This window comes from Lissotriton vulgaris, chromosome 2_2, assembly GCF_964263255.1.
Source record: "Lissotriton vulgaris chromosome 2_2, aLisVul1.2, whole genome shotgun sequence".
Classification (NCBI taxonomy): Eukaryota; Metazoa; Chordata; class Amphibia; order Caudata; family Salamandridae; genus Lissotriton; species Lissotriton vulgaris.
Genome location: NC_141688.1, coordinates 97,801,736 through 97,816,847, shown reverse-complemented (window position 1 = coordinate 97,816,847; position 15,112 = coordinate 97,801,736). Strand labels below are relative to the sequence as shown.

Here is a 15,112-nt window from a genome sequence, read left to right as displayed (position 1 = left end):
TAACGTCATACATCCCTTCTCGTATCTCCTACCTCGCACCCAAAACTTGCAGCAACCTCCTTCTACATGTAAGAGTAGCTCCTGGAAATCTGCAAGAAGCTGAAGATCTGAGTCTTCAATTGGCACACAGCAGATGACCTACACACCTTCTCTAGCGCCTAGATACCTTTTGGGTGATAGGCTGCACTTTGTAAATACAAAGAACTTAACAAGTCACAGACCCAGAGCTCTGGTTACTTGGGTTTGTAAATAAAGAATGAGTCTACATAAGAAGCAGAACTGTAGTCCCTCTCACAAAATCTTCAAAGATCCATGTTCTAGCTACTTTAGTTTGTTATTGATACTAAGCCTGGGCGGAGACCTCTGCTCAGCCCGCAGAATGTGCTGAGATTTGCCTCCTCCACGTTCCGTGAAGAAGACAAATCTCTGCACACTCCGCTGCGGAGCAGAGTTGGCCAGCCCCTGCCTCCACCACCCTATTACCAATTAATTGTAAATGACATAAAAGTAAAGAAAAACAACCTACCTGGACTGCATCGTCCCCGAACTGCCCTCTTCCTCGCCGTCTCTGTGAAAACTGCGCCTGCGCATTTCTTGCGAGAAATGCGCAAGCACAGCACGCGTGCACATGCGCAGTTTTTGCAGATACAGTGAGGATGAGGAGGAGGGCAGCCGGGGGACACCGGTATCCAGGTAAGTGTTTTTTCTTTACTTTTACATTATTTATAATTCATTGTTAATGGGGGTGGAGGCGGGTGGCGTAGCGGAGTTTCATGGAGTTTGTTCTCAACTCAGTGGCACTTCGAGTAGCCCCGCTACACACACTACGCCCGGGGTTAATTGATACACTAATATAAGCTCTGTATCTGTGCTGCTTATGATATGGACCCTGGACCATAACTCAACTAGTAACCCAGAAACCAATTTTCGAAAAGAAAAGCCTTGGGGTCCTGAACTCAAGAACGGGACTCTGTCTTCAGAACCTGATTTCTAGATTAGCCATTGTAAAAGAAATCACTGATTTGGGCACAAGGGTTTTGGATCCATGGACTGAGCTTAGAAAACCTGTTTATGCATCCAGTACATAGCCTTGCATGCTTAGAACTAGGCTTTTCCATATTTTAGTGTGCAAATCTATTTCCATGGTTTGTGAACCTGAATTTTCTGCATATAGCCCAAGACCCACATTCTGACAACACCCAACTCTGACCCAAGAACTTGAACTTGTTAACATAGAATTCTAGTCCTCATACTTTGGTAGCCAGCTACTTTGATGACCAAATTACTTGTTTTACTTTTTGACAGTGTGAAGTCTTTAAGGATATGGCCTATTACTGTTAAACAAGTCTTGCAAGCTCAAGATAAGGTTGAAAGTGACAGGTGTCTCTTTTTAGTAATTCACAGATGCAATACTAGTGACTTTGCCTAGTGTTTAAGTAGCCAGTTTAGAGGAAATTAGCTGCAGTGTTTTATAATCCCCAGAGGAGAATCAAATTACAAATCATCCTCCCAAGAGTTTACTCCTGTTGACTGTAAACTCATCACTAAAGCAAGGTATAGTCCAGGACTATCTAAAGATTGGGTAAGTGACACTCATCTTGAAAAAAGTGGGCGCGGACCCTACAGATCTGTACAACTTTCGTCCGGTGACAAACATTCCCTTTCACAACAATTTGTTAGAAAAATGTGTACATAACCAAGTGTGTCAGCACCTTGAGCCGTTCACCTTACTCAAAAAATTTAAATCAGGATTTAGATTAGGAAAAACCCCAGAAATTGGGATCGTACACATCATGGACAATGCCAGCAAATGCTAAACCACAATGACTCTTGCCTACTCATCCTACTAGATCTCTCATTGCGTTTGATATGATCAATCACAACAGCCTTTCAGAATTATTAGAAAGCAGAATGGTACTATCAACCAAGGTACTCAACTGGCTCACATCCTTCTTACAGAACCGCTCAAAATGGAGGCAGGCAGCCCACTATCAAAAGGCTCACCAGTGAGACGGGGAGTTCCACAAGGGTCAACTATCTCGCCCACACACTTCAACCTCTATATAGAGCCATTGATGGAAATTCTAAGGCAATAAAACCTTTCATACCACATCTATGCTGATAATATGCAATTATATTAAATACATCCTCCTTGGAAGATGTCATTTGACTCAATTACACCCTAGGTTAAACACAAACCTGACTCTCTCAAAACAACCTTAAGCTGAACTCCCTCAAAACAGAATTTCTAATATACAGCTCCCTACACATTCAGAAATGGCTTAACCACCAAGACACTTTCAGCTGCAAACCTACCATTATAGAATCAATAAAAACCTTCGGAATAACACTGGATAAAAATCTTAACTGTAACATCTTAGCCACTGGCTATTGCTCGGGACTCATTTTGATTGTTGTTTGTTGCAGATTAAATGTCCTGCACCTGGCAGGCATTTAGGTGCATATTAGAGTATACATATAATTATCTTACATTTATTTTATAAGCAGGCTTCTAAAAAGCAGACTGGACCTTGAGGATGATAAGTAGTTGTCAAAAAAGACCTCCCATAAAATTATTAAGGAAGACTACCACAAAGATTATAAATCATGCTAATTCCCAAATTCAAGAGGACTTAATGAAAGAATGCTGTAAATTTACAGTACAATTCTCCATTACGTCAATGGGTGTTATGGATTTACAAACATCCAAAATAGAAGCACTGTTAAAGGAATTGGAGCCTATGAAAGACCTACAGGAAGCTTTAAAAAATCGAGCGAAATCTGGAAAAGCATGAAGAAGAAACAAAAGAAAGAAAAGCGCACAAATGTAATTGGGACAAATTAGATAGAGGTGGACGTAACTCACATAATACTATTAGATCTCTCATCAGCATTTGACATGGTCAATCACTACAGCCTTCTAGAATTATTAGAAAGCAGAATGGTACTATCGGGTAACAGCCTCATTACTGATTTAGGGAGTATTCAAAGGCAATGTAACCTTGAATTAGCATTCATTAGAGCTCTTGTTTCAGTGCCCAGTATCTTTATGCATCCTAATACATAAACCTCAGTTCTGGGTTCATGACACCTTGGTTTGCCAACCCAGGAATTACTAATCAGACATGCACATAACTGATTTCTATCTCCTTACCATGAAAGTTCTGAATCCCTTAACCAGGTTTAGGTGAATGTAGTAGATGATAGCTAGATCTTGGATTTAAGTGCTGATCTTCAGAAACAACAACTCCCTCTGGGACTCCACCTGGTGGCCATCAGAGCATGGCCCAACACCATCACCGACTAACAGGTCACAAAAACTGGGAATCATCTTAGATGATAACCTCAACATGGCCACACAGATTAAACCAATTAGTTCCTCCATTGTCCACATACTACACATCCTCAGAAAAAAAAATCAAATGCATCCCATAAACTCAATCCCTAGTCTCTAGTAGAGTAGACTGCAGCAATGTTCTTTATGGTGGAATCCCCAACCCCCTCCTTTACTGTCTTCAGAATATCCAGTTCACCTCAGCCAGACTAATCTTGGACCTCCATTGGTGCACCCATATGATGCCTCACCTCAGAGAACTCCACAGGCTGCCGACACACAAACACTTCTAATTCAAACTCCTCACATATGCATACAAGACACTGCATAACATAGACCCAGCTTGCCCCAACTGCCGCTTCCGCTTCCACCTAGACACCTACTCACTGCCTCACTCTCTCTCCCACACACTCCTCCCATCTGCAAAAGTAGAACAGGAGGCCTAGTCTTCTCATAGGTATACAACTGTTACAACGCATCTTTTAGCACGCAATACCATTACCACGCATCTATTACAACGCATGCCATTACAACGCATAGCGCTTTGGGGCGATCTGACATAGGGAACGGGTAGTGAATAGGTTAATTTACTATCCAATAACCTTCCCTAGAGTCCGCGGGGACTGGAGTTGGGATAGTAAATTAAACTATTCACTATCCAGCACCCAAAACACTATGCGTTGTAAAGGTATTGCGTTGTAAAAATTGTGTGGTAATGGTATGCGTTGTAAAAGTTCGCGTTTTAACATCATACATCCCTTCTCGTATCTCCTACCTCGCACCCAAAACTTGCAGCAACCTCCTTCTACATGTAAGAGTAGCTCCTGGAAATCTGCAAGAAGCTGAAGATCTGAGTCTTCAATTGGCACACAGCAGATGACCTACACACCTTCTCTAGCGCCTAGATACCTTTTGGGTGATAGGCTGCACTTTGTAAATACAAAGAACTTAACAAGTCACAGACCCAGAGCTCTGGTTACTTGGGTTTGTAAATAAAGAATGAGTCTACATAAGAAGCAGAACTGTAGTCCCTCTCACAAAATCTTCAAAGATCCATGTTCTAGCTACTTTAGTTTGTTATTGATACTAAGCCTGGGCGGAGACCTCTGCTCAGCCCGCAGAATGTGCTGAGATTTGCCTCCTCCACGTTCCGTGAAGAAGACAAATCTCTGCACACTCCGCGGCGGAGCAGAGTTGGCCAGCCCCTGCCTCCACCACCCTATTACCAATTAATTGTAAATGACATAAAAGTAAAGAAAAACAACTTACCTGGACTGCAGCGTCCCCGAACTGCCCTCTTCCTCGCCGTCTCTGTGAAAACTGCGCCTGCGCATTTCTTGCGAGAAATGCGCAAGCACAGCACGCGTGCACATGCGCAGTTTTTGCAGATACAGTGAGGATGAGGAGGAGGGCAGCCGGGGGACACCGGTATCCAGGTAAGTGTTTTTTCTTTACTTTTACATTATTTATAATTCATTGTTAATGGGGGTGGAGGCGGGTGGCGTAGCGGAGTTTCATGGAGTTTGTTCTCAACTCAGTGGCACTTCGAGTAGCCCCGCTACACACACTACGCCTGGGGTTAATTGATACACTAATATAAGCTCTGTATCTGTGCTGCTTATGATATGGACCCTGGACCATAACTCAACTAGTAACCCAGAAACCAATTTTCGAAAAGAAAAGCCTTGGGGTCCTGAACTCAAGAACGGGACTCTGTCTTCAGAACCTGATTTCTAGATTAGCCATTGTAAAAGAAATCACTGATTTGGGCACAAGGGTTTTGGATCCATGGACTGAGCTTAGAAAACCTGTTCATGCATCCAGTACATAGCCTTGCATGCTTAGAACTAGGCTTTTCCATATTTTAGTGTGCAAATCTATTTCCATGGTTTGTGAACCTGAATTTTCTGCATATAGCCCAAGACCCACATTCTGACAACACCCAACTCTGACCCAAGAACTTGAACTTGTTAACATAGAATTCTAGTCCTCATACTTTGGTAGCCAGCTACTTTGATGACCAAATTACTTGTTTTACTTTTTGACAGTGTGAAGTCTTTAAGGATATGGCCTATTACTGTTAAACAAGTCTTGCAAGCTCAAGATAAGGTTGAAAGTGACAGGTGTCTCTTTTTAGTAATTCACAGATGCAATACTAGTGACTTTGCCTAGTGTTTAAGTAGCCAGTTTAGAGGAAATTAGCTGCAGTGTTTTATAATCCCCAGAGGAGAATCAAATTACAAATCATCCTCCCAAGAGTTTACTCCTGTTGACTGTAAACTCATCACTAAAGCAAGGTATAGTCCAGGACTATCTAAAGATTGGGTAAGTGACACTCATCTTGAAAAAAGTGGGCGCGGACCCTACAGATCTGTACAACTTTCGTCCGGTGACAAACATTCCCTTTCACAACAATTTGTTAGAAAAATGTGTACATAACCAAGTGTGTCAGCACCTTGAGCCGTTCACCTTACTCAAAAAATTTAAATCAGGATTTAGATTAGGAAAAACCCCAGAAATTGGGATCGTACACATCATGGACAATGCCAGCAAATGCTAAACCACAATGACTCTTGCCTACTCATCCTACTAGATCTCTCATCAGCGTTTGATATGATCAATCACAACAGCCTTTCAGAATTATTAGAAAGCAGAATGGTACTATCAACCAAGGTACTCAACTGGCTCACATCCTTCTTACAGAACCGCTCAAAATGGAGGCAGGCAGCCCACTATCAAAAGGCTCACCAGTGAGACGGGGAGTTCCACAAGGGTCAACTATCTCGCCCACACACTTCAACCTCTATATAGAGCCATTGATGGAAATCCTAAGGCAATAAAACCTTTCATACCACATCTATGCTGATAATATGCAATTATATTAAATACATCCTCCTTGGAAGATGTCATTTGACTCAATTACACCCTAGGTTAAACACAAACCTGACTCTCTCAAAACAACCTTAAGCTGAACTCCCTCAAAACAGAATTTCTAATATACAGCTCCCTACACATTCAGAAATGGCTTAACCACCAAGACACTTTCAGCTGCAAACCTACCATTATAGAATCAATAAAAATCTTCGGAATAACACTGGATACAAATCTTAACTGTAACATCTTAGCCACTGGCTATTGCTCGGGACTCATTTTGATTGTTGTTTGTTGCAGATTAAATGTCCTGCACCTGGCAGGCATTTAGGTGCATATTAGAGCATACATATAATTATCTTACATTTATTTTATAAGCAGGCTTCTAAAAAGCAGACTGGACCTTGAGGATGATAAGTATTTGTCAAAAAAGACCTCCCATAAAATTATTAAGGAAGACTACCACAAAGATTATAAATCATGCTAATTCCCAAATTCAAGAGGACTTAATGAAAGAATGCGGTAAATTTACAGTACAATTCTCCATTACGTCAATGGGTGTTATGGATTTACAAACATCCAAAATAGAAGCACTGTTAAAGGAATTGGAGCCTATGAAAGACCTACAGGAAGCTTTAAAAAATCGAGCGAAATCTGGAAAAGCATGAAGAAGAAACAAAAGAAAGAAAAGCGCACAAATGTAATTGGGACAAATTAGATAGAGGTGGACGTAACTCACATAATACTATTAGATCTCTCATCAGCATTTGACATGGTCAATCACTACAGCCTTCTAGAATTATTAGAAAGCAGAATGGTACTATCGGGTAACATACTCAACTGGTTCACATCCTTCTTACCGAACCCCTCAAAACGGATCAAAGCAGGCAGCCCACTATCAAAAGGCTCACCAGTGAGATGTGGAGTTCCACAAGGGTAAACCATCTCCTCCACACTCTTCAACCTCTATATAGAGCCATTGATGGAAATACTCAAATAATCAAACCTTACATGCCACATATATGCTGATAATATAAAATTATACTTAAAAATATCCTAGTTGGAAGATATCATTTGACTCATAATTAAGCATGGGCGAATTTTGCGAATTCGCGATCCGCGAATTTGCGGATTTGCGAATTCAAGATCCGCAAAATTCGCGAATTTGTGCGAATTTGCGTTTTTTTGCGTGTTCGCAGGGTTTTTGCGTGTTCGCGGGGTTTTTTGCGTGTTCGCAGGGCTTTTTGCGTCTTGGCGAGCCGCTTGCATAGCGAAGTTACCTATGCAGTCGTTTATGGGAGAGGGAGAAAGAGATAGCTAGATAGATAGATAGATAGATAGATAGATAGATAGATAGATAGATAGATAGATAGATAGATAGATAGAAAGAGAGACAAAGAGAGGGAAAGAGAGAGGGAGAGAGAGAACGAGAGAAAGAAAGAGAGGCCGGATCTCTGAAGGGCCAGATTCCTGAGTTGCCCCTACAGAACATACAGCTTTTTATTTTTAGCAAAATGCATATGAAAATTGTGCTGTAAAGGTCTCTTTTAGTTTAACCCCTCCTGACAACTCAAAATGGGTGTATTTGCCATTCTCTCCCTTCTTCCTGTTTTTTTATATCTGTAAGTGCTTCCTGATGAGGTTTAATTCCTTGGACAGGTGCCTCGTTGCCTACTTGTAACTATTCTCTGACCCTGCTTCAAGGGTCAGAGCAGGGTCAGAGAATAGTTGCAAGTAGGCAACGAGGCGCCAGGAAGCAATTAGCAGCAGGTGTCCAAGTTGAAGTTAATTTGTTTGTAACCCTTTTGTAAAAGGTTACAAAGAAATTAGGTTCAACTTTTGCACCTGCTGCTGTAACCCTTGCTTGGCTGAAAATTCGTCCCCGCTGATTCACGGATTTTACTGCGATTTCAGGAGATTCGCGAATCGTGAAATCGCGGAAAATCCGCAAATTCGCCCGCGAAACGGATTTTACGCCCACCCTTAATAACACTCTAGGTTAAACAAAAACCCGACTCTCTCTAAACAATCTAGGTTGAACGTTTTCACAACAGAAATCATACTATATAGCTGCCTACACATTCAGGAATGGCTTATTCACCTAGGGCCCGATTCACAAAGGTAATCTGAGACAAAATCCTAACTTTACGACTTTTGGTATTCACAAAAGGCATTTAGTAGTAGTAAAGTTAGGAATCCTACCTTTACTACTAATGAACTGAGAAAATCCTAACTTTACGACTTTCGGTATTCACAAAAGGCATTTTGTAGTTAGTTAGGAATCTAAACATTACTACTACTAAATGCCTTTTGTGAATACCGAAAGTCTTAAAGTTAGGATTTTGTCTTAGATTACTTTTGTGAATCGGGCCCATTGACACATTCAGCTGCAAACCTACCATTATAGAATCAATAAAAACCCTCTGAATACCCCTGGTTACAATTTTTAACCTTAATATCTCAGCCACTGGCTATTGCTCTGGCCGCATTTTGGTTGTTGTTCGTTGCAGGTTTAATGTCCTGTACATGGCAAGCCTATGGGTGCATATTGGAGCATAGATGTATTTATCTTACATTTATTTTATATGCAGTTTTCTATAAAGCAGACACCAAGCTGCCACCCACCCTGCACACAAACACCGGCACAAGCTTTTTGGAATTTGCATGACCCTACAGCCGATACCTGATGCATGTGTAGTACAGTCTAGATTGTAAATACTTCTTGATTCATTAAGTAGCTAATTCAGTGTGACAAAGATTATGGATATATAAGCAAATATTATTCTGTTAGTGAACAGTCTCACAGCTGACTGTAGCACTCTCAGAAGGTTCTTGACCAGTTAAGTGATTCCTGCTAAAAGCAACCTTCCATAGTCCAGTCTCAATAGAACTAATGCCTTGACATACTTGTTTAAATTAGTTTTCTGGCCAATGTACCATGCGTGCTTGAAAGTTCAAGTTCTGTCCAAGAAGAAGCCGAGGGATTTAGTGCACGCCATACTGATGGAATAGAAGTTCAGTGCAAAGCATGAGTCAATCTAGGTTTTGACAAGAACAGTGCATTTTGGGGGGATATCAGAAAATACTATGTTTTAAGTGTATTGAGAATAGACCAATATATCATCATCTGGGATTAGGTGTAAAGTAGCACTTGTGCAGCAATTTCAGTGCATTTGAGGCGGAAAAGTTTCAAATAGAGTTGAATGTCATCAGTGTAGAAGTTGTATATGACATTAGAGTGTTACACATTACCATCACTTGTCAATGTATAATACGTACCTGCTGAGAACTGTGCCCAGCACCCACACAGTCTTTCTTTAAGAATTTTGAGTATAGTTCAGTGATTTAATCTGTTAATTGTTGCTGGTCTATAAGTATCAAGAGACAGGAGGCGACTTGATGTAGAAGGCAAGATTTCCATGCTGCATCCTTCCTGATATGAAACCAGACTGAAGCTTCTCTAGGAGGTAATTATCAGTAATGAGAAATGTAAGCAACGGCAGAGATTATTTCTGAATGAGCCCCCACTCTGAAATGATCTTGGGTTGCTGGAGAGTTTTACAATGTTCGTGGACCATCCTAATGTTCATGGAGCATGCTTAAGGAGGATGCTATAGTTTTAACCTTGTCAGTCAGGATGCAGGGAACTTCATACATTTTTCAATGGAATAGTTGGTGTTCCTTTCAGAAATGATGTGCATGATTTTATTTACTATCATGAAAACCTAGGGTGTTTTTTTTGCTTAGCTAATCTGTATTCTGAAATTTAAATCTTTGTTGTTTATACTTCTTTTTCACATTTCTTAATTTTACTACATGTGGGTGAATAAAATTTGCACCTGGATGCTCTGTAGCGTTAACAGTTTTCATTTGTTCATTCGAGTTTTCATAATACCATTCCACTGATTCTATACACTTAATGTTTTTTGTTGTCTTTAAGGATTTTGTGTCCAAGAGTCCTGTCAAGAAGCAATGAAGATTCTTCAAAATATCTCTTTTACGTATTAATAAATAGAGATAAATGTGATACTTCAGACATTATGTTGAAGATGTTCAAGACTGAGGCAAGTGAATCTTTTGGACCTGAATGAATCCAAGTGAAGGACTGAACTTAAAGTCATTTCAAACTGAACCAACACGGATGATTTACAAGCAGTTAATGGTGTGATTTCATTTTTAAATGCATTCTATATGAAGTCTCATCCTAGAGGAAAAGTGTAAAATTGTATAGTATATTTTATCATTTTCATTATGGCTACGTTGTTCGTTTATTCGGTGTATAAATATGAATACATAAATATTACAGAATTTTCCACTCTCTATACATCGTAAGACATATTTTTCACTTACCTTGGGCAATGTCATCCTGACGCTGAAGCCCTGTCCGCTCCACCTTGGTCACCTGTTGGAGTAGGTCCCGCTCTTGCTGCTTGTAGTACTTTCCCTCATTGAATACCTGGGGTAGATTGGCCGTGTGAACTTGCCGGAGTTGCTCATAGTCATTCAGGGCTGCAGTCAGGTCCCAGTTTTTTCCTGCAAACACATATGAGAGAAAATGACTTTGCGAACAATGCCACCTCTTTGCAAAAAGGCCTTTACAAACAATGCCAGTAGGTAAATAAGCAACGTGCATGTTTACCAACACACATTCAGATTTAAAAACTAATATTTTTAGTAAAGAAGTTGGTAAATTATTGTCCTTAGTGCGTTCATGAGAAATTATACATTCAAATAAGCTTCTTTTTTTACTTTGGTAAAAATATTTTTCTTCATATGGAAGGCCATCCCCCTAAAACACCGTCAATTGTGGGGCTACATCACATAGAGATTAAATGAAAGAACTAATGCTGAGGGGGAGAACATAAGTACCTGGTCTACATTGAGTCAGAATGCCTGCATTTGAAGGAATGTGTGGTTATTTCCCAACACCATCTAATCCATGGATGATGGTGGATGCTGTACTCCTCTGTTTTGGACAAAAATTGGTTGACTTGCGTGGACCAGGTTCTCCAACCACAGCTGTGATACCAGACTTAGAATATGTAATTCTTTCATTGCAAGTCGTCCTGGTCATCGTTCAACACTGGCCTACAATGCCCTCCCTCATTTGCTTTCAGATCACGTGATTGATTGATAGCATTTGTACAGCGAAACAGCTAGTTCAGAAAGAATTGTCTCAGCACTAATCAGAAAGAAGACTGGACCACAGGTCAGGAAAGAAAAGAAAACAACCAGAATACCCTCACCAAACAACTATATAGTATAAGGGAGCAGGTAGGTTTTAAGATGTTTCCCGATGATGCTAAGGAAAATTCAAAAATACCATGCGTTAGCTGTCACCCTCACTAAAAAGAAACCTCCTATTCTGGTCTTTTTTAATGTAGGCATTTTGCCCATGATTGCATGTTTAGATCTTAGAACAAGAAAAGTTTGATTCCAGCTGAAAAGTGAGGCATTGTGTGTTTCTCGGCCAGTGTTGTAAATTGACTTGTGGCAAAGACATGAGGCTTTAAAATAACATATTGTTATGGCCTTTAGCTAGTGGAACATATGCTGCTGATTTGAGATGGTCCTTTATCCCAAAATCATCATTGCTGCTGCAGTTTGGGTGTGCAATCTTTGCAACAGATATTTTAGTGGGCCAGCCATCGAAGAACAGCAGTAAACGATTCTTTACAAAATGAGATCTTGCATCAGAGCTTTCACTGAAGCAGGTGGCAACAAAATGGATGCTATTCTGAAGACAAAAGCCAGAGACACAGATGGATTTGAAGTATTCCATTAAGCACACAATTAAGATCAATTATGACTCCCGAATTCCTTGCCTGATTTAAAGGGGAAGGCAGATACCCCAAAGTCTCAGGCTTTGGTCCAAGCAGCAGCTGATCCTACCAGACTGAGATTTCATGGAGACAATTTCTCAGGTTCTGAAAACAAATTGCTGCTTAACCTGAGAATCAACGGAGTAAAAAGTATTAGTATGGAACAGTATGCCAAATGGATCAAGGAGAAAGGCAAATGGGGCCACATAAAAGACTCAGTATGGGGACCTGATGAACACTAGTGAGAATCATCTTAGGACTGCATCTGGAGTTAGCCAGGGCAACTGTTCAGTTTGATCCTGCTGAAATCCCATCTTAGGTTAAACGATGCAATAACATTGAGTGCTAGATGGTATTATAGGCCACTAACAGATCTAACTAATTCAGGGCTGCCACTCCACTTTCATCCATTACACACTTGATATCATCCATTGTTTAAGCCAGTCCTGTTTCAGTTCAAAGGCCTTTTTGAAAAACCTGATTGCACTTTTTGAAAAGTTGGTATTTCTCCAAAGAGTGTGTTTCAGTCAGCCTGGTGAACAAAGCGTGAAATGAGAGAAAGGGCCACAGACACAACTTTAGGGTTCAAGTCCCAATCCCAAATATTTTTAAAAAATCGTCATCTTGGCCTTGATGCAAAAGGATCTAATTCTTTAGTCTGTCTTTTACTAAAAGCTTGCCATTGTATATCTTTCCAGGACCATTAGCTCATTGTGGCTTGTGGATATTAACAGAATATAGTGTTCCATTATAAAGCATTTCTCATTGATCATGCCATAATCCTACTAGTTGGTGATTTAAATTACTGGGCCAACAATGAGAAGGGAGGACATCTTTCCTCAAATTTCTATGATTATCTCAGCAACCGAAATCTTGAGAAACATGTGCTGAACCCTATTCACATCAATGGTCACGTTTTAGAACAAGTCTAGTACATACACTTATCACTGTCCAACCTCACAGTGTACCCATGTGCTTGGTCTGTCCATCATCTAATTAAGTTCTCACTGACTGGTTTATTTCCCCATAAATCTCCACTTCTGTCTGGACTCCTTTCCAGGAGCTGGTTACAAGCCAACTAAAAATCCTTCTGCAACTCATGGATAACCACACCAGATCAAGCCAATGACATCGACCAACATGGAAAGATGGTATCTAACTGGTTCACAAAAGCCAGTGACACTCATGTACACCTTTGTAAAATAAAACCACCCAGATGTCATGGAGCCTCCAAATGGTTCTCAAAGGCACTACAACGTAAAAAACTAGACCTACATCATCACAAATGTAAATGGCAGAAAAACTATAATACAGGGGCTAGTACACTCTAACAACTCTCTTTACAAACAGAAAGATCTCGTCCTCAAACAAATTAAAAGAAGATATTTAGAATATTTTCAGAACTCTCCAACTGTGACAGAGTGACATTACCCATCACCCAATCCCAGACTCTGTGATGTATTTAATACCTACTTCATAGAAAAAATCAAGACCATTAAAGCAAACATCTCCACTAGTTCTCGCTCTAACCAGAATATATGGATGACATGCACCCTGTTACTCTATCCTGATTCCAAGAAATCAGTAAGGATTGCCTTGTGGACCTACTTATAGAAGTAAAATCGGGCTCTCTGAATAAACCTTGCCCCCCTGTAAATTTTAAAACAGCTCTCACTTTTATTCGGGGACCTTACGATAACTCCTGCTCATAGAGTTCCAGGTCAGCTATTTCCTAACTCCACACTCCCGCGCACGATCCTGGTAAATTTCGCGGATATCAGAGTGAAAGAGACAAGTTTAAACAACGGCAATTTGCCACCAATCCTACTACCAAATGTCGGATTTTTTCAGATATGTCGGAGGCGGCCGCTAGAAGGCGGAAGGAATTTGTCAAACTTCTTCATCTATTTAAGGACAAAGGGGCCCAAGCCATGATTGCCCAACAATCAAAACTCAAAGTGCTGGTGAAGGGCAAGTTCTATATGTTGACGGATGTGGACGAAGCACAAGAACTACTTTGCCGGATCACAGATGATTAGCTTGGTTGGAGGGCTGTGACTCTCTCTTATGTTTCTCTGTTCTGTTTATTGATTTATTTCTGGATCACTGGCGTTTCTGGATTAATGTGAGGAGGGGGGAGGTCGTCTGGACAGGGGGGGTTCAGGTGGTTTAAGGGGTGCAACAACAAGGCACCTAAAGGTTAGGGGTTAGCGCCATGTGGTCAGTGTGGGAAGGGGCAGTAGGAGTAGAGCAGGAACACAGGGCTGGGTTCAAGAGGGTGGGAGGGTGACACGGGTGTGAGGGGGGTGAAAAAGAAAAAATTGTCGAAGTACTATTTGCTTATGTTTTCAGAAGGTCTTTTTTTTTACTTTCCAGAGTGTAGAGGATTGATATTTGGGCAGATATTGGTTAGGTTGTCTGTGACGCCCTATTACAAATTCTGGGTAATTTCGAATGTCTAGTGCGTAGTTTAAAATAATCTCTTTCAAGGTTAACAGTTTAAATAATAGGAAAAAATGCGAGCTATTGAGGCATGGATTAAAACGGAGAATCCATCAGTAATAATGTTGCAAGAGACCCATATCCCTCTGGTAAAATTGAATGATTTTTGTATGTTTAAGACGTGGGCCTCTTTTCAGGGGTTCTCATCCTCCTCAGCATCACAGAAAGGAGTCGCTCTCTTTCTGAATCGGAATATTGAGGCAGAAATTATTCAGCCAGATGAAGGTGGGGCAGGTCGATGGTGTTGGGTGACTTGTTTAGTTAAGAATAGACAGAGACCAATTACTTTTGCTTGTTTCTACGCCCCAGTGGATGATAATCCTCTGGATTATGAAGACTTGTTTCAATCATTATTTTTAGTGAGAGGGGATATCATCATTGGGGGGATTTCAATATCCTTATGGATATAAAGCTTGATTCTACTACGGTCTCCAGAAAACAGCTCAAACCCAAATCATATAGGTCCATTATTAACAATATGACCACTCTGGATTTATGCGACCCATGGCGACTACAGACTCCACAAAATTTTACCTACTGGTCGGGCAGGTTTAAATCATCTTCTCGCATTGATTTTTTTCTG

At 40.6% G+C, this 15,112-nt stretch overlaps 1 protein-coding gene across 1 annotated transcript in view; it reads right to left on the bottom strand.

Moving 5' to 3' along the window:
- Positions 1–15,112, bottom strand: part of OTUD7A (OTU deubiquitinase 7A) — a 1,253,807-nt gene that overhangs the window by 370,133 nt on the left and 868,562 nt on the right. The window contains exon 6 of the mRNA XM_086959365.1: positions 10,556–10,738. Coding sequence (XP_086815491.1) covers positions 10,556–10,738 — 183 coding nt within the window. The remainder of the gene's footprint in view (positions 1–10,555; positions 10,739–15,112) is intronic.